General features: G+C 39.3%; 1 protein-coding gene across 1 annotated transcript in view; it reads right to left on the bottom strand.

Annotated features, from left to right (window-relative positions):
• The window catches only part of BRAF (B-Raf proto-oncogene, serine/threonine kinase), a 79,937-nt gene that overhangs the window by 49,761 nt on the left and 9,673 nt on the right, over positions 1 to 20,503 (bottom strand). Inside the window, exons 2-3 of the mRNA XM_030959337.1 lie at positions 14,158 to 14,259; positions 2,834 to 3,097 (exon numbers count right to left, since the gene is read on the bottom strand). Of these exons, the coding sequence (XP_030815197.1) occupies positions 2,834 to 3,097; positions 14,158 to 14,259 (366 nt within the window). The remainder of the gene's footprint in view (positions 1 to 2,833; positions 3,098 to 14,157; positions 14,260 to 20,503) is intronic.

The raw sequence follows: 20,503 nt of genomic DNA, 5'->3' as shown, positions 1-20,503 counted from the left end.
TTTCTCCCCTCCTGAAGTGAATTGGAAATAGACTGTAATTATTATTGTGATATTAACAAGATTTTCTTTCAGAAGTAGGTATTAATTGAAAACAATTTAGGTTGAGGTGGGGAGAAGACTGCTGCAACACTGCAACTTTAACAGTATCTCTCCCAGCCACCTGCTTGTTTGTAGAACACATTAGCCTTGTTTTAACAGCCGTGTGAAATGGGAACTAGGGCAAGGAGAAGGCTCTAATAGCAGGTACTGCATTTTCACAAGGAAGCTCCTTCCTGCTTCAACCCATCACAAGCCACCCTGTATACTTGAGCATCCTGAACTAACATCCCAGCTACATAAGCAAGGGCTCAGTTAATGGGCACAAGTGAGACACAACCAGTCTGCTTTAAAAGCCAAAGGTTATGAAGGAAGACAAATGTGTGCAACACTTCCCAATCCACTGAGAGAATGAAGGAAGCACTCTCAGGGCTTTCACTGAAAAATGTTGGATGCTTTTTTAGGTTAGTAACACATCATCTAACTGCTGGCTATTAAAACTGCACTGTGGATCACAGAATCTTATATTGTGGCACCCAAAACTGCACACAGTTCTCAAGGTGAGGCCACACTTGATTAGAGGAGGAGAATCACCTCTCCCAACTAATTTGTGATGCTGTGCTTGATGCACCCTAGGATTCAGTAAGCTGCTGCAGTTTCTTCCGGATTGTGATTGCTCCTGGCATTTCCTCAGTTTCCAACAGACTACATGTAGGATCAATAAATACTGAAAACAAAGGAATTACATTAAGAGTTGCCATACAAGAAATTCCTGACTTTCTCAATAAAATGATCACTGGTTCAAGTTTCAGAGAAATGAACTTCAGCTCCAAGGCCAACAACCTCCACACTCAAGAGCTCCTATAAGCACCATTCCTCAGCTCGAAACCAGAGATACTTTACAAGTATACAAAAAGAAAATAAGGAAACAAAGTTCAACTTAGTAACACAACTTGATCCAAGCTGTGTAAAAATGAAATAAAAAGAACCAAAGCAAGCTGGAAACTAGCTGCAGAGCCGGACAGGTAAGGCAAATAGTGTTAATCCTCCACTAGAAAGCTGGAGACAGAAGCAAGAGCCTCTCCCTGACTACACCCAAGTTAAACCACATTTGCCTCCCATAGCCCAGAAAGAGCATCTAGTGCTGCGAGAAATAAAACAGGATTGAGGAGGAGGTAAAAAGGGAAAGACAAAGAAGCAGAACAAGAGTATGGCAGATGAGGGGGAAAGAATAAGAGCAGAATTACACTATGTGGGTTAGAGGACAGGAGAACACATAGGAGAGACAAAACAGGTAATGCACAGAACAGTGCAGGAAGTGATATGCTGTGATCTTCTACAGGAAAGAAACAAAACCAACTTATGAGCCCCATGACAGAGGGTGCAAATAGCCAGACAGGGTGCGACAGAACACATGAAGAAACCAGAGTCCCTCCAAATCCAGGACCTTCTCTCCAGATCTCACTCTGTGGGTAGTACTGTTTGCTTAGACTGCTCAACACGCAGACAACAGAATCACCTGGCTTTACACTGTACATTCTGCACAGTGGTCACAGGCTACATTAAACTCCCACTCTCTAAGTCAAAACCCAAATATTATTTTCCACCTTCAGCAATCTTGAACAATTAAGGATTACTAAAAAAAAAAAAAAGTCAGGTGAAAACAACTGCCCTCCAATGTTGTTCCCACTACAAGTCTTTTGCTCAGTGAGGTGGGGGAAGGATGCAAGGAAAGTGGTAGGGAAAGGGTGAGGACACGGTCCAGCACCCAGAACTACTCAGTTGATGTTTTCTTCTTTTTACCAGCAACCCAAATTCAACAGACAGTAACAACCCCGAGATAGCTGACACCTGACTGACTGCTGCAAAATGTCCTGGCTTGACATGGACAATTCTTGTCCATTCACTTCCCACCTTCTCTGGAAACACTGCTCCCCTGCTAAATTTGGATTAGTACTACCTTGCAAAACAAAGCCTAGACTATGGCTTGTCAATAATTTCATGTATCACTGTTTGCCATGTATTGTTCTAAAGGACATATCAAGGCTCTTCAGTTGACAGCTCTTAGGGGATACATAAAATCCCTTCTCCAGCAGCAAAAAGTGAACTACTCTTCCATGACATCAGGAGTCACTGTAACATTGTCAAAACTGATAAACACCAGGTTTGTGCGCAACACTTCTTGAGCCCTCTAATTGCACCTCTGTCCCTCCCCTAATCAGTTCTCTACACAAGACCTGAAAGTATCATCATGGTGTTACAAATGCTCACCACGATGAGTGGGGAGGAAAAACTAAAAGAAAAAAAAAAAACCCAAGCAATTCTGCATAGCCCTCCTAAGCTGCAAGAGGCTGGTTCTTGCTCTAAAGCATTCAATGCTTCTGTAACTCTGATAACATAGAAAATACTTCCTCCACCTTGCCCTGTAAAACTAATCAATAGTTTTGGATAAGACAAGAAATAGAACTTATTGTCCCTTTCTAACTATTGTAAAATGGTAAAATACTATTAATCCAATAGAACTGATTTGAGAAAATATTTCTTGAGGTATCTTCATAGTTACAAAACTCCTTTTAAGTTCTGTATTCTATATTATTGCTATAATGGACTTTTTTGAGTTAATCCTTTCAAAAACATTCAACAGATCAAAACAATTGAGTGCAGCAGAGCAGTGTGATCATGACACTTCTGACCTCCACCCAGGTATATTTCAGCTCTTAAATTAACTTTTACATACAGAGGGAGAGAGATACAGGAAATATTGAGGTTGCAAGTATGTGAATAGAAACTGACTCACCACAGTCCTTTGCTTGTTGGGCAGGAAGACTCTAACAATGGGCTTCTGTGGAGACTTAGGGTTATTCCGTGACATATCAGCAGGGTTTTGATAAACTGAAAGGGATGAAGGTGCTACAGAGAGGCTAGAGGAGGAAGATGATGCAACTGTGTCCGTTGAAGCTGAACTGGAGACAGAGAAATCAGTTCCATTCCCCATGGATTCCAGTAACTGCTGTTCTCTCTGCTGTAGAGCATCAAGCTTGCTGGTGTACTCTTCATAGGCCTGTGAAGGAACAGCAGCTGTTTTAATCATGTAGTCCCCACAGACAAAACCAGAAGTCTAAATTCAGAACAAACATCAAACAAAACACTTCCGAAACTAACACAAGTTTCCCAAGAATATGAACAAAATGGTCTGGTCAAATATTTCAGGATACAATGAAGAACATCATGTTAAACCTTCTAAACCAACAAGTAATGTTTAAATAAATTAAATGAAGAAAAGGATCGAAGAAATCCTAAGTTACCATTTCAAAGCACCTGCACTGAAGATTCTAATTCACAACCACTTAAAAAAAGACAGAAGTCTTTAACCAATATTGTCAGCTGCAATGCTGAATTACTGTGCCCCAGAAAGATTTATCATTCTGTTGGAATGACAGTTAAATACTTCTAATGCAATATTTAAGAGAAAGCTCAAACTGTTTTTATCATCCATATCTGACTCCTCACTGTCGACTATCTTTCACCTCTCGCACTACCTTTTCATATCAAACAGTACAAAAAATATTTTTCTGTTAGAACACAACACATTTTGCCCATTTCAAAGCTATCCATAAACATGTAAGTGATCTTTTGAAAGTTTTTTAACATCTTTTCAGCATGTTCACACAAAACCTGCTTACACAGATCAAGTTTCTTAAGCAAACAAAAACATCAATAATATTAAATTTGCCATTAAGTCTTTATTAAATGTAGTCAAGTTAAACGTTATTGCCAAGATCTATAAAACAAATATATAATCAGTATTATTTTCTTTAAAGTTTGTTATGCACAACTTTGTAATAAGAAAATTTTGATTGATATGAAATACTAGAACCATTTCTTCAGTATATAAATTAGCAGAACATCTTCAAAAACCTGAATCAGTTAAGCAACATGTGTTTCATACTACAGAAGCATGTCAGTGTTAACTGACATATTTAGACCTTGTTTAGACCTTTACAGAAAAGAAGAAACAAAGATCTTCCAAACCTAACATGTAAACAGTAGGGAATGAATTTTCTACTTCCCTCTAGTAGGGAATGGAATTTTCTACTTTCCTCTATAGCAAGAGGAAGATCCATACCAATATGCATAAATTCTCCAGTGATATTTTCCAGTATATTTATACAAAAGAAAAATACTTTCTGGTTCTGTTTTTTTTTTAATTACTTATTTTACTTACTTTCCTACTTTTTTGTTTATAACTGTTGCTAATTAAAGTTACAGGAGAACTGAACTGACCAAATGGTCTGCAGCATCTACGTGTGGAAAAAGATAAATAAAGAAAAAAAACAACTAACTTTTAGAAGTGCAGCCACAAGTACTACATTTTATTAGGAATTTATTTCTCCAGGTTAAATGTGCAGGCTCATTTAATCCAAACTGCTCTTGCTGTGTAAACAGTGGTTCATCCCTCCCTTTTTAAGAAACCATAGCATCCTCCCAGAATGGAGGTGAATATCACAGTTGCAAATTCTAAATTTTATGGGTTCCACTTCTGATAAACACATGTTAGTTGCAAGAAACAGAGAATTATTTAATATTTCTTTTAAAAACTGAAAATATCTAGCATTTCACAAACAGACCCCAAACTCTGAGACTCAAATCCAAAACATTTTCACTCTAACCCAACTGTATTGTCAAAAGTAAATGGAAAGATTACCCAACTATAAATAATGGCATTTTTTGGCTGTACAGTAACACATGTGTCTCTCCTACTTCCAGGACCAACTTTGCATGGAAACTTGAGTAAAAGCTCCATGTGTCAAGAATTATTTTCAGTAAACAAAAATTAGGAAACATAAACTGTTACCATTTCACCAATACTGTTCTAAATACTTACTTCCCTTTCTCATGAACATTGCAAAATATTATTCCAACACACGCAACACTACATTGCTTCCGGACGCTCGTGGGTTTAGTTCCTTCACAAAATTACACACAACTTTCAAAATACTCAATCCTACAATGTTTACATTGGCAGCTTAATCTGTCACTAATGCAAACCAAAGTCAAATGATTTATCTTAAGAGAATAAACAATGAATATGGAAGGCTGGGAGCTGCAGCTGGCTTTGGGTTCTACACCACTGACTTCTGCAAAAAGCTCTGTATTTTTTCTGAGAACAAGAGCTCTCAAATACCATGCAGTTATTCGGTGTCACAGCAGAAGATCCCACAGTAAAACATAAAGGAACTAGAAATGCATTGCTAGACTTTAAAAACATTTTTCTCTTTAAAAAAAATTCTTCTTATACAAAAGGAGCTACAGTACATGCAGCAGAAACGGAATATCTCCAATAAATTTTCATTTCACAAAGGTTAAGTACTTCGGGGGAAACAAAGTTTCATCTGATGATTAGCACCAATAGACCTTACAAAGACAACAGCACGAAGTCTTATTCTATAGAGTTAAATTCAAAGATAGTTACATCAGCAAAGCTGACCTATGGCAAGTATTTCTAGCTAAAAGAAAGATAATGTTGCAGATTTGGCCCATCTACCACTAAACTGACCTGCAGCAGCACAGCCACTTTAGCAGACAAGCATCAACAGCTACACAAACCTTCAAGTCCATCAAGGCTCACTGGGTCAACTGTGAGGTTGATTTCTGACTGTGTTTTTCAAAAACAAACTAAAAAGATTAAAATTAAGTCTGTACAGAATCAATAACATGAAAAATATTAAGACGAATATTCAAACAAATAATTAAATCAAGGATTATAAAGGCATTTCATAAGGAAGAGTTTAGGAAATCTAGACTGCAATCCAATCAGTTTACATATTCCCATTAAGAAGCAAGTAATGTTCTACATAAAATTTAAATCTTGCTTGATACAGAATGAGAAAGAAAAAAAAAAGGGTCAGAAAATATCTGCAGAAGTCATCTAGTCCTAACACAGATTTAGCACAGAAATAATTTTCAAGTTCAATGAGGTTGCTCAGGGCCTTGCCAAAGCAAGCTTTGCAAGTCTTGAAAGATGGAGAGCCCACAACCTGTGGGCAGCCAGTTCCAGAGCTCAAAGCCCATGCTCACGATGAAGAATTGTCTCTCATTAAATGAACTGGATGCTCACTACCTGTGACATTGGCCCTTCCCTATTTGCTGAGTCTGAGTCTCTTTATGCTGAAAGAGCCTGCAGATCCCTCCTGAAGCTTCCCTTCCCCATGCTGAACACCACCCCAAAGCAGCCACACAATTAAGGAGTGAATGGGTGCCTCTTCATTTGCTCCTGCAGCCCAGTGCAGTTTGCTGCTGTTATAGTGAGCGTGGGTCACTGACAGCTCAGATTGCTCCCAACTTGGTGTGAATTTACAAAGTTGCATTTCACAAAGTATATATTTGAAAAACTGAACATTAGATTAAAATCTGCACAACTTGTCTATGTATACATAATCCTATGGCTATCAAAAATGGAACAAAAAGTGAATTTTAATTATGTTGCATATCAGTATATTTGCACATCATATAATAGTCTCATATGTGTGAGAACATCCCCGAGACTTCCACTAAGTAAAATACATCAAGGCCTGATAAGCTGCAAAGTCCAACTAAAGCATTACAAGATGGCATGTTTACATTCAATGTGCACACATGCCAAAATACAACTGCTGTTATTCTGCTGTATATATTCTGCAGTTTTAACAGTCGTATATACTCAGGAGCAGCAGCCTTAACTCTTAAATGTTGCCTTACCTCTTAAATGTTGCAACCTACTGACAAAACAAAAACCGACCTCAGAATTCAACAGAATTTGAGAGATGTTATGCAGATGTGCCAAGAGTTCTGTTGATGAGGACAAAGGATTTTCTCAAAAATACGCATTTCTTTTCTTACATACCATTTATATTATATCTGAAATTTGTTTTCTTGGGCCATGACTAGGCTACATATTCTAGTGAAATGATCTAAGGAAATAAAAAGCAACAAGTTAATTTTTCTTTTAAATTAATCTGCGAGAAATCCACGGAGCAAGATATGATTTCTCCTTCTTTCTGCCCCCTACTACATCTGGGTAGAAGACCAGTCCAAACTCAAGCAGTTAACTGTTTTTGCTATGCTCTCTCTTCCTCAAACAACTTTAGGTAATATCCACATTTTGCAAGACTCAAAAACCTAGACTACAGGTTCCTGGTTTTTGAAACTGAGATTGTGTTTCTATTTAAAAGATGTCTGACCTTTTAGGCTGTTGATCAAATGCAAATCCCACTAAGTTAAATGGGAGCTGAAGATAGACAGTAACATACGTCACGATTTCTTCATTTAGTAAGACTCCTAAATCTGTACTTAGTCTAACTTTAGACACTCCAGATTTGGTCCAACACATTTGAACAGCATCTGTTAGGAGGCTGGTAAAAACCAATCTGAAATTCCCCAGAGGGCCACCAGGTTTCCCAGTGTCTATATGCAGCGTTAGCATTTTCCTGGAATCCCACAGTCTGGAACAATCTGAGATTCATCACCAAGATCTATTTTAGACTGTATCTGTATGCTGTTGCAATAAGCATACTTCAGATCAGCAAAGAGGTAATCTTCTTTAATTAACTAATTTGACCTCCTGCATGGATTCTTCAGATATACAGGAATAAGAAATTAAATACTCTCCTGACGTTCAATAGCCAAACTCAAAACTGAGAGCAGCAATGCCTCTGAATAAAACACATTCAGGCAAAGAGAAAGGCAAGAAAAAAATAAAAATCACAGTAGCTGGGGGCAAACATACCTCTACCCCCACAATTCTCATTTTAAATTGCTTCCAAGAGTAGGAGTAAGAAAGAGAATGATTCCTTCAAGACAGTATTAGAAAGCTGACCGAGTTCTAAAACTTATCTTGATACCACTGTAATTCTATACATTTGCATACTGCTTCATTTTGTGTGGAGTCCAAATTCAAAAAAAACCAAACCAAACCAACCCCAACAGACCTGGCAGCTCAGTTGTGGACTGTTAACTGAAGTAACCAACAAGGTCCAGAATGCAACTCCATCCCAGACAACAATTTACACACAAATGGACCAATACTGTTTCAGCTCTTACAGGTAAGTGCTGGTAGGTAATACTATACACATGACTATGGGGCAAAAAGGACACACGAGAGTTGGGAAGTTTAAATAGGTAAGGCCTCCTGAACAGCCACTAAGAGTCTACAAAGGCTAACAAATCTGATTAAGTCATTTAAGCACCATCCCTCCCTTCTAAGTTTGAGCTGAGTGCTTTTGGCCAGCCTGGGTCTGTGCAACCCATTCCATTCTGTACACAGCAGTTGTTACCAATATACAGACCTTTACTCTCCCTAATTCAGCTTATCCTTTTCAGTAGTACTTTGTTGGTAGAGACAAAAGAAATACAAATTTTTATGCATGTCCTAAAGAATACACAACTACATATTTTAACCAGTTTTGCTAAGTGAATCCTAGCTTTTCCCAGTATTATAATAACAGCCTTCTTTGCAGTAAATATTTCCAATATTTACAATGCTTAGACAAACCCTTAGGAAAAGGGTTTTTCCATGGTGAGTCACAAACTATGTATTTTGGGAAACAGCACTTCAAGGACTGATATAACGCAGTAAGAAATTATGTGGGAAGACAAAAATCATTGATGTTTTCAGCTACTGAGATACAGAGTGCTTCCAAAAAGTGTGGTAAAACCTACTGAGAAGCTCCTGCAGCTTCTTTTCCAGGAGAAAATAAAAATACAATTAGTATTTTTATACACTTTTTTTATATCTACTGAGTCAAGCAGTTATTTCAAATATTTGGAGCACCTCTCCTATGAAGACAGCGTGAGAGAGTTGGGATTCTTCAGCTTGGAGAAGGCTCCAGGGAGACCTTAGAGCACCTAAGGGGGCCCTACAGGAAAACTGGAGCTGGGCTTTTCACATGGGCATGTGGTGAGAGAAAAGGTGGAATGGCTTTAAATGACAGAGGGTGTGTTTAGATTAGATATTAGGAAGAAATTGTGAGGAATTGTTCCATTGCATGGAACAGGTTGCCCAGAGAAACTAAGGACACTCCATCCCTGTTGTAGGTCAGGCTAGACGGGGCTTTGAGCAGGTTGGTCTACTGAAAGGTTCCCTGAACCTGATGATCTTTAGGGTTGCTTCCAACCCAAACCATTCTGTGGTGTAACAGTGATTTACAGGGGTCTGTTTGAGCTGAGGTTACACACAGCAAATGGGAAAAGTTAAAAGCCAAGATTATATAAAAAGGAAATTTGGCTACAAGCCATTTTTGGATTTTAATACAGTCATTGCTTACTAGGTTTATTCTTTCTTCCAGACAGAACAAACAGAAAAGCTTTTCTTACCATCACATTAGAGAACATTGACAAGATTCCCAAAGCTATTACTAATTATAATGATTAGAAGAAAATTGTGTGATTAATGACAAATGTTCTTTTCTTTCTTTTGTACATTTTGTTTCCTCCCTCTGTATCTTAGACACATACTCAGAAGTCTCTCTGCAGCTTTGGTATCCCTCCTGAGCCCTAATTTTCCTGCTCAGGGAGGACCAGGGCAAGCAACTTGCTGCCCTCCAGCTTCACACTGCATTTTACACCCAGGCTTCCACACTCTGCTCTACTCCCCCCTGCTGCACACTGACCTCCATAAGACCACTACGGAGGAGTGATGGATCAAGGCAGGGAGATACCCCTAAATTTGAGCATTCCTTCTTGCAGGAATAATTAAATATATGCTGAATTCAACACAGCACAAGTCAATCACTTTCAGTATTTCAAGAAAAGCATTCCTCTTTCGCAGTCGGTTGATGAAACCTGAAATTATGGCTGCAACAACAGCTGTCAGCTTTAAAGTTCTTTTGACGTAAAATGCATTGACACCCTCTCCTGAATTTGGGAAAAAACTTAAATCTGAGGAGGGTGAAAATTTTGTCTTCATTCTCAGATGAACACAGAAACAAAAGCTTCTATTTCTTGAGCAACAGTAGCTAAGGCACAAATTCCTTTTTATTTTTAAATGAGATGTATGGTTTATATTCAATGCACAAATAATTTTATTATAACCTTTGCATGCTCAATTTTCAGATTTATTTTCTTGTTGAATTCTTTACTTTTCTCATGAGCTTCTGCTCCCCCCAAATGGTCCTTTCACTTTTAACAGAAAATGCAATGCTCTCACCAGGTTCAACCACAACTTCACTTGACAGGTCTTCAGAGGCAGCTCCAACACAGGCCAGGAGCCAGTGTACAGGGTGCTGCAAGTTCTGTGAACACGAGCAGGTAGTGAGAAGTGTAGTAAATTAAAGATGCAAAGCCAGGCAGGAGTACAAACGAACCAAGAAATCTATGATACTGAAAATCTACACACTGGAAGATGGATGGATAGCTGTCAAACTTGTCAGAAGAATAAAAATAGCCAGGGTTTTGCAGGAAGCATTACAATAAAACTAGATGTTTACATCTAGTGAAAGGCAATATGGGTGTAAGCAAAAGTGTTCATTTGCAGATGCTTACCTAGCATTTAGTTTTGGCTAATTTAGACTTTTGCTAAAAGAAGACAACATGCTTGCAACCTCGAGAGATAACCAAGAGACACAATCTAGTCTCTTAAGGAGTCCTTAAGAGCCACTCACATTTTATGGAAGATGCAAAGAGGTCAGAGAAGGAGAAGGACTTTAATCAACACAGGCTGAGGGATGAAGGGATTGAGAGCAACCCTGCAGAACAGGTACTGGTGGGTGGAAAGTTGGACATGAGCTGGCACCCACTGCCCAAAAAGCCAACCACATCTTGGGCTGCATCAAAAGCAGCATGGTCAGCAGGCCAAGGGAGGTGGCTCTGCCCCTCTTGTGACACCCCACTGGAGTGCTGCACCCAGCTCGGGGCTCCCAACCTAAGAGGAGGACATTGACCTGTTGGACAGGGTACAAAGGAAGGTGAAAAAGATGGTGAGAGGGCTGGAGCACCTCTCCTATGAAGACAGGCTGAGAGGACTGGGGTTGTTCAGCCTGTAACAGTTAAAGGGCCTTTTGACATTTAAAGTGATCTATGGGGAAAGATGGGGACAGACTTTTTAGCAGGGCCTGCTGTTACAGGACAATGGCTGATGGTTTTAAACTAAAAGAGGGTAGAACCAGACTAGACACAAGAAAGAAAACTTTTATGATGAGGGTGGTAAAACACTGGCACAGGTTGCCAAGAGAGGTGGTGGATGCCCCATCCCTGGAAACATTCAAGGCTAGCTTGGATGGGGCTCTGAGCAACCTTTTCTGGTTGAAGATGCCCCGGCTCATTGCAGGTGGGGTTAAACTGGACAACCTTTAAAGATCCCTTCCAACCCAACTCATTCTATGAATCTAAGGCAACAAAGAGAAGGGTGATGCAGTTCAAGAAACACACTAGCAAAATTATTCATACAGATTCTGGGTAAAAGCAGGACTATATTACAGCCAGAAATGAGTCTTTGGCAAAGCAATAAAAATAGAAAGATCAGAAGATGATGGATGGAACTTAAGTTCCATTACCTTCCCACCCAAGTGTTTTGGTGAGACTACACAGACCACATCCAGACCTACCCACAGACTACAGGTAAGAGTTGAAGGGGAAAGAGGAGCCTTCCACAGAAGGCAGTGATGACACCCTCAAGTTCTGATGACAAACTTGAGCCCCAGACCCAGTATCACACACTAACTCTGTACATGAGAAGTTTGCTATTTCTAACACATCAGACAGACATCTTTTTATTTGTATCAAAACCACTATGTTTTCTTAGTTCTGCATTTGCTAGAGACAAACATGTTCTTTCACACTTTTATCACACTACATTCAAAACTTTTTACCTATAGCTTTGTTCTTCTGTACTGCAACCAGAGTTTTTCTGGCCCTTTCTCTGACAAGTGATGGAATACAGGAAGTCAAAACATGAGCTCTAGCAGAGACAGGTTAGATTCAGATAAACTGCTGCCAAGTAAATGCTGAGAACAGAAAGCAAGCTCTGTCTTGACCAAGCCAAAAGGTGGGAAAGACACAGAAAGGACACACTACACAACTGCTGCTGGACTGAAAATAACAGTCAAAGGTAGAGACTAATCTTGCTTCTAACTCTATCTGGCATTCAGCAATAGATTTCTTTTTTTTTTTCTTTTCACACTTTAGTTCTACCACAGGAAGTCTACACACTAAACAAATTACAGGTTTGCAGCATTTAATCCTGTTCACCTTGATAAATGCATCTGAGGATGATCTAATCTATGCTAGTGACCATTCAAATAAAAAGTTCCTTTCCTTTCTCATCCCATCTTCTAGTTCTTGGCTCACGGCTGCAAACTCTTTCCCTTCCCTAATCTTTACCACAGCTTTGCAGCTCACTGATTTCATCACGATCAGGTTTAAACTACTACCTGATGGTAAAGTAATCCAACAAAACCAGGGAATTTTCCTTAACAGGCTAGTGACTGGTCCTGGCTTAGTCACTGCCAGTACTGCAAGTACCTGAACAAAGGAAGCTGACGAACTGCAGAGCAAAGAGCTGGGCAGAACAAGCTTTCCTTTTCAATCATGGTGGGCTCTTTCCACAGGACTGTCCTATGGGATAACAACTGCAAAAGCACAATGTCAGCCCCTTTCACCTTCCACCCAAAGGCTTGTGGCTCCCTAGTCAGTACCAGCACTACCTGTCCCAAGACATGCTCATGATCCAGTGGAGCTCACTGCAGCAGAGCAACACCCTGCTCTGCCTCACAGGGCTGTCCCACCACGCTGATGAGCCAGAGCTGGAGCTTCATGTCAGTGGCACAGAGGGACCCATTCAACCTGCAAATCTGCTCTCAGATTCATGACTTGGGGTCACCAGCTATTTCAGACTTACTCTTCATGCTGTCATAACAATCTCCTAGTACCTATTTATGACTGCAAATGCTCTTTTCCCTATCAATGACCTATAACACAAACACAGAGCTTCCAGTAATGTATCTTGGTTTTAGTTTCAATAAAAGCAAGTGACAAAGAGCTGAACTAACAACTTCCTTACCTTAAATCCAGACCTGTAGATGTATATGTATGGACTAAGTTCATTATTGTTGCACTTTGATACACAATCTAACGAAACCCACTTGCATATGGCAATAATAAATCCAAACATATGGAAAAAGCTAGTCCTTGTGAAAACAGAGGTGTGCTTAAATGCAGCAGATTGGATAAAACACTGATAACACTGATCCAATGCTCCCATTTCACATTAGCAATAAGTAAAGCAACTACCAAAGGCCTCATTTGACCTTAACTGTTCAGGACGTAATGTCAACATTTGTACAATCAACCTAGTGCCCTGCTCTGACATATTAAGATAAAAGCTAGAAGTACCTCAAATAATGAGATCTTTATTTTTAATTATCCAGTACCTTTAGGCAGCAATTGCAAATAAAAGTACTAGAAAAGAAATCTGGTTGACCTCCAGTTATTTCAATACTTGAGGGAAGCACAAAAAGGGCAAGTTTAAAGCACATGATGCCCCTTCAATTCCTAACAGAGGTAACTTTTGCATGCAGCTCTTTAAGCTCTAAATGGTCCTATGTCAATGCAACTCTATGAATCCGGAGTGATGAAAAAATACAGACAATGAATTTGTAGTTAGCTTACAAATTCAAAATGGCTTTAAAATTTTACTCCACCCCACAATTTTATCTATTTCTGTAAGAAGTCCCCTTCTACTAATGCAATTTTTTTGGATTATACATGACCATTTTTCAAAGACAAAAAAGGGAAGTCAACTGCTTTAAAAGCAAAATTAGTCTTACAAAATGTTTTCATGTGTGTATATTGGCTTTAACACAGCATGACTTTCTTCATTATAAACACAATCTTCTCTCCCCTGCCCCCTACGAAGAGGCTTGACATTTCTATTGCACCAACATTATTATTACACCATGCCACTGATCTTCCTCTACTGAATCCCAGGAATCCCATACAGTTCCTTTCTATCTCTTAGAAGAGAGATCAGTTTGTAATGCACAAGGAGAATATACCCTTTTAATATAGGTATTCTCAGTTTTAACCTCAGATACTTCACATAAGATAACACAACACTAATCTAACCACAGTGTTTGAATGTAAACTTACCTCTAAATATATTGAAGGTGGGTTATGCTCTCCTCCAAATTTGTCTAGCAGTGCTTCTATATGTTCTTGTGTCAATTTAATCATCTGTTTGATGTTCCACACCTAGAACAGAAAATTAATATTTTTATTCATTAAAGGAAGCCTACAGAATCTAGCATAAAACAAGAATCTCTCAATATTTAGTAAGAGAAACCCATAACAAAATTTTTAATTATCAATAAACAAGTGCAAAAGGCTATCCTGTTCATCCAGTGTCAGTAATAGCTTGCTTCTGAAATAAACAGAAAGAACTTACATTTGGTCTTAAAATTCAGGACCCACTGAACTAACAACTTCCAAGAATGGTTTGTTTTTCTTGTTAATCAGTCATGTTAAGTATTTCCCTTGCAAGACTTTGCAAACCAATTTCTAGAGTATTACAAAATTTAGTGAAGGAGTTTTTCTATTAAACCTTAGCAATGTGTGTTAACAATACTCACAATCCCATACCTAGAGTTCTATTTACATGGCAATAGGATCTCTTGATTTTAAAGAGCATTTTCTATGTCTCAACATCCATATTCAGTCTACCCTGCAAGCTACAGACCTTGGACATGACCTGAAAAAGACATTTACCTTCTGTGCACAGAGATGACCTACAACATTGTGCTGTGAAACTACTCACGTTGCTACTCATTCTTCACAACTGGAAAGAGTTCACTTTAGGATTTGGACACTGCTGCAGGTGAACAGTATCATGAACCTGAATTTATACCTAAATAGGCAGCAAAGCACAAAAACGAGCCTTTAAATAATGCTACACTGATGTAAGAAGCAAGTCCAAGCAAAATCAGAAATTTATAGCAGAGGATGAGGGAGGAAGAGAGAATTGCTCCTTCATACATACTGTTATTCTGAATACTTATCAGAAAAAAATTATTCAATCAAGTTTTTAGAGCCAGGATACTCTAAAAAGCCAGGGGGCTTGTTCCAAAGACAGTTAAAAGATTCCTGTTACTTTTTCCAGTCTATCTCTTTTCTAATCCATGGATTGTAATGTGTAATACATAGTCTCAAGATTAGGTCTCAATGTACAAATTGTGACAACCTACCTCTGCAAAAAAACCCCATGCAAATAATTTCATATTCTAAAGTAGGCACCAATAGTAAGATGTAATCCGAGATGGATCAAAACAAGTTTTAATATGTAAATTGAGAAGCTCACAAACAAACAAACTCTAAAATCATGAACCTGCACTTTGCACATCACCTTATTTATCCATTCTATTTCTAGATATCAGTTATCTGTCAGCAATTTCCTGAAGTAAACTAATGATTGATTCACTTCCAGCCCAATTTTTTTAACAGATACCAGAACAAAGACTTCATCAAGAAGCTGCAGTTGAGCAAAAATAGTTTCCTCAGGAACAAGCAAACCAAACTACAAAGAGTGAGAGTGGGGGGATACCAAAGAATGTGCTACTCAAGTATTCTGTATGTAAATTCCCTCGAGGCAATGGTGGGAGTCAACTTGCTTCTCAACTTGCAATCATTTATCAGTGAACCTAGGACTGCCAACCAGCAGCAAAGAGAAGGTTTTCTGTATTTGGTTAGTTTTTCCCAAGATGGCAAGAACTAGTTGTATGCTTGGTGAAAAGAACAAACATGAATCAACACCATATCAATTAACCTGTTCAATATAAAGCTAAGAACATTTGCTTACCATGTAATTTGTAACATGCTGTTAACCCAGGCTGCATGTACTGAGAATTCCTGGCAATCTTAGCAATTATCTCAGGACTACCAGAAATAGGTTTATTAGCACTTAATGAAATGTCTATTATTTGGTCATTCTGGCAATTTTACCCAGCAAAGGTTTTCCTCATGTAAATGAACAATTTACTACACTTAACTGCCTGGCAATGAGGAAGGTGAAGAGGAAAGATTTTTGGCCAACAAAGCAAGACAGAATTGCAGGAGGATTTGAGGTTGGAAGGGAATTCTTTAGGTCATCTGATCCAAGCTCCTCTTCAAGCAGGATGTCCAAGACCATATCCAGACGGTTTTTGAGTATCTCCAAGAAGGGAGAGTCCACAGCCTCCCATAGGCTGTGTCAGCACTCAGTCACCCTCACAGTAAAAACGTTTCCTGATGTTCAGAAGGAACCCCCTGTACTTCATTTTGTGTCCACTGCCTCTGGTCCTGTGACCAAGCACTGTTGAAGACAGCCTGGCTCCATTTTCCATTTGCCCATCATCTTTGTGGCCCTTCTCCGGACACTCTAGCCAGCACAGCTCTTCCCTCCAGTACAGCCACGTTTATCTTGTACTGGGGAGCCCTGAACTGGACACAGCACTTCAGGTGAGGCCTCAGTGCCAAGAAGAAGGAGCCCCTGCCACAAGAGTTTCTGAATAATTTTTTTTTCAGTATCAATAATGAGTAACTTCTCTGCTCATATTATTTTCTATTTTGCGTCCATAACCAGAACTTTGCTTCTCTCTTCTCTTAAGGATACCAAATAACAAATGTAACACCACCAGCAATATGCACAATGGAAGAATGTCATTTTGGACATGTTGGCAAGAGAAGCAAATAGCCTCCAACAAGGGCAGAGATCTTCCTCCAAAGTTATATCATGACAAGTGGAACCCAACTAATTTCAGGCTGCCTAGCAAAATTGTGGGTGCCCCATACTTGACAATGTTCAAGGCCTGGCCAGACAGGGCTTTAAGTAACCTGGTCTAGTGGCCCTGTCCATGACAGGGCAGTTAAAGCAAGATGATCTTTAAGGTCCCTTCCAACCCAAACCATTTTGTGATTCTAAGACTGATGAAAAAATTCTAAACTTGCTGCCAGCTACCAGCCTGCAATAAAAATATCTTCACCTGAAGAAGCTGAAATTACAGTCTAATGGAAGACAAAATTTCTCAGAGGAACCAAAAACATTGTCCTGAATTACCTAGTATGTATCTGTGCAGGAAACCAAGAGCCTTTCCGTAAGTGAAACCTACAGGCAAACCTAATATGGATTCTATAATCTTAGAAAAGCTCCTCATACATTTAAAAGTACACTGAAGGGAGAAGGAAATTGATCAAAGTCAGCCATAGCAACAAATACTTACTTGTTGCTCGTAGAAATGGAAAAGCTATCTTATGTGCCATTTTCATCAAGTCTTTTGACAAGATGAGAACTTTCACAAATCTAGTATTGACTAGCATATTCTAGCCCAAGAACACATATTCTAGCACAAGAACACATATGCCATACCAAATTTCCAAGCTTCACAATCTCATTTTAAGTGGCAATTTGTACTTGTATTTACTTAGAGCTAATTTACCTTCTGGCATCCCACATCTGTGAATATACTATGAGTTTTTTGTGATCCAGAGCAATCCTTAAATATCTGGCTTGAGAATGAACCCCTGTGCTGGCACACTGCATCCTACTATGCAGGATCAGTTGCTACTTCAATTCAATTGAAGGAACTCAAGTCTTTTCCTCACTGGAACCCAGAACAAGTGACCTCACGTGACTCAGAAAAGCCTGCTGCTGCCCAGCACAGCACCCACAGCTTCTGCCTCACCTAAACTCCACCATCCCTGTTGCCTTTTCACAGCCAGCAGAGCCAGCAACTTCAGCCCATCTTTCCTCCTTGCTGACTTGCTTGGTCAGACAACTCAGCTTAGTCTGTGTCATGAGCCCAGCCCAGCCTTGCAGACCTTGAGCCAAGATAGAGCCCCATCTTGGCTGTGCAGAACACTCTGGAACACCAAGTTCTTCAGAATCACATCTCTGGAGTTCCCAGCACTCACAGATAGATATGCTGTCCAAATAAAACCCAAATGTGCAAAAATGGCCTAGCAAGGGTCTCACTGCCCATAAGCACATACATTTCAAGACAACACCAAAGAACTGTCTAACAACTGAGACACCAAAACCATGGAATATGGAATCCTTTTATCAATCCAATCAGTTCTGGACCAAAGAGCTTGTTCCTACACCACAAAATAAACCCAAGTTTTTAAAGATTAAAGTAATCCCTTTATCCACTCTTTATTCACATTTTTTAGAAGTAAAAGAAAACTGTCTGAAAGTTACTAAGAAAGAACAGACATATTTTTTCTTATTCTTATGAGCACTCCACTATGTTCATGAAATCCTCACCTGTAGGAAAACATAAAACCACAATGGTCAAGTATCTTACAGAAATACAAAAACTGATGCCAGCCTCAGAGACAGTTGCTGGAAATCGAAATGCATTTTGAAGTAAATCTGCAGTGCATCCAGTACTGCCCACATGCAAGTCTGGTCCCTTTCCAGAGGAAACAGAATGGGGATTTGAGACACTGTTTAAACTGTAGTTCCATGAAAAAGTAATGAATCCTTTACAGCTTGGATAACCATATCATTTTTCCAAAAAACGCATCAAATAAATGTTTCTGGCCTATCTTGTAGCATTAGGTTAAGGTTATTCTCTATCACAAGAGATTAGATTTGATTCTCCTTTTAGTGCTGCTGACACAAGGAAGCTGATGCAGGCTAACATAGACACAGGCAGCCAGACAACTGGAAATATTCCAGATATACTGGAATATATCAACTTGAATCTGCCTATTGTGGATAATTGTGCATTAATTTTGCAAATAAGCACTCCCTTACAATGCAATAAAGACGATGACCTATTTGAAGCCAGAGGCAAGTCAGATACAGGAGAAGCCCAAATCCATTCTATTCAGGGAAGACTATGGCTGCAAAGACCACAGAGGATGTTGAGTTGGAAGGTACCCACAAGGATCATCGAGTCCAACTCCCAGCCCTGCACAGGAGTCACACCAGGAGCCTGTTCCAGTGGCCCCCAGGGAAGTAATTACAGCACCAAGCTCAAGAGAGCTTGAGAGAGCTCAAGAAGCCTTTGGACAATAATTTCAGGTACATGCAAGGTTAAACCACAAAGTTATTTTCGCATCCTTCGCTGCTTGTCAAAATGTGCAGTGCCTGAGACATCACAAAGGAAACCTATCTTCATACTTTCTGCACCTGGCATCACTACTCAAATCTTGCAGAGCATCCCAACTCTAAGCTGTATGATTCATACTTGGTAGAAGACACTGAAAGTTCAAATCTATTTTGTAAGGAAAAAACTGCATTATTATGTCCAGGAACAGTATATCCTGCATTTGGATTATCACACTTGGTGATGACAGAGAATACTCTCAGAGCTAACAATGTAATTAAATAATAATCAAGAAATTAAGCATTTCATTTAGAAACTGCTTTATAAAGAGGACAAAAACATCAATACCTATCTAATACTATTCCAATCAGTCCTTTCAGGCTTCTTTCTTACACCACCAATTCAATTGTTTGGTCCCCTGAGCAAGGATCCACTTTGTCAGAAAACACTGTAGAAAGCTGTCAGGTATGAGATTGTCTTTAGCTGGACAAACACATGAACTCACTTGAAAGTGGGATGCTTGAGTGAAAGATAGGCAAGAGGACATAGGAATGGGGTTAATATCAGGGCAGCCCACAAAACCATTTGTATAGTATGATGCAGAACATGTGGGTTTGAGTTTCTACGCTGACAAGCACTGTTGCCTCTTTCTTGCCCTTTGGTACCTCCTTCAGATACTTTCCCCCCTCACTCATTTGAGTCCCAGTCCTCTTCTTAACTCTTACCAAGCTCACTTCTCATTTCCTGCAGGCATGTGCTGGAACAAGCACAGACAGTGGGATGGAGAGTCCTTGCCTGCTTCCAATACTCCAGGCTAAAGCTCCTCTCCATTTATCTGTGGAAGCTTCTCGCAAGTTGTGCATTGACTGTGTTATTTTTTCCACTTTTCCTACTCTCCTGGCTCTTCATGCTTAGTACATTTTCAACAGTGCAGTTAAAGTTTGTATTAAACAAGTGTGACAAATACCAACAGCTGAAAAACTTCACTGAATTGAAAACCAGCTTCCAATGGCTTTCACATTAAAGTTTATGCAAGTGACATGAAGGTCAACATCAAGCTTGCCTTTCCTAGTTCATATTGCCCAACTTTTTTTTAATCTCAGTGAACCATTTTTATAATTTTTATTTATAGGTCCTTTAAAATGTCTGAGATAGCCAACAATGGAACACTGTCAAAGTCTGTATGTAGGCAGTTCAAAATGAGTCAGTAAAATTTACAACCTCAGACTAATAAATAAGTCACAGACAACAATATCTACAGAAGTACCTGTAGCCAAGAGAAAAAGGAACTGTTATCTCTTTTTCCACAAAAGCCTATGAATGTATCTTTCTAGACTCATGACAAATGGCCTTAGGGAACATGTACAGGACTACATTTAGGAAGGAAAATCCTCAAGAAGAGGTTTTACAAC

This window comes from Camarhynchus parvulus, chromosome 1A (genome assembly GCF_901933205.1).
Source record: "Camarhynchus parvulus chromosome 1A, STF_HiC, whole genome shotgun sequence".
Classification (NCBI taxonomy): Eukaryota; Metazoa; Chordata; class Aves; order Passeriformes; family Thraupidae; genus Camarhynchus; species Camarhynchus parvulus.
This window is presented reverse-complemented; position numbering and strand designations above follow the sequence as displayed.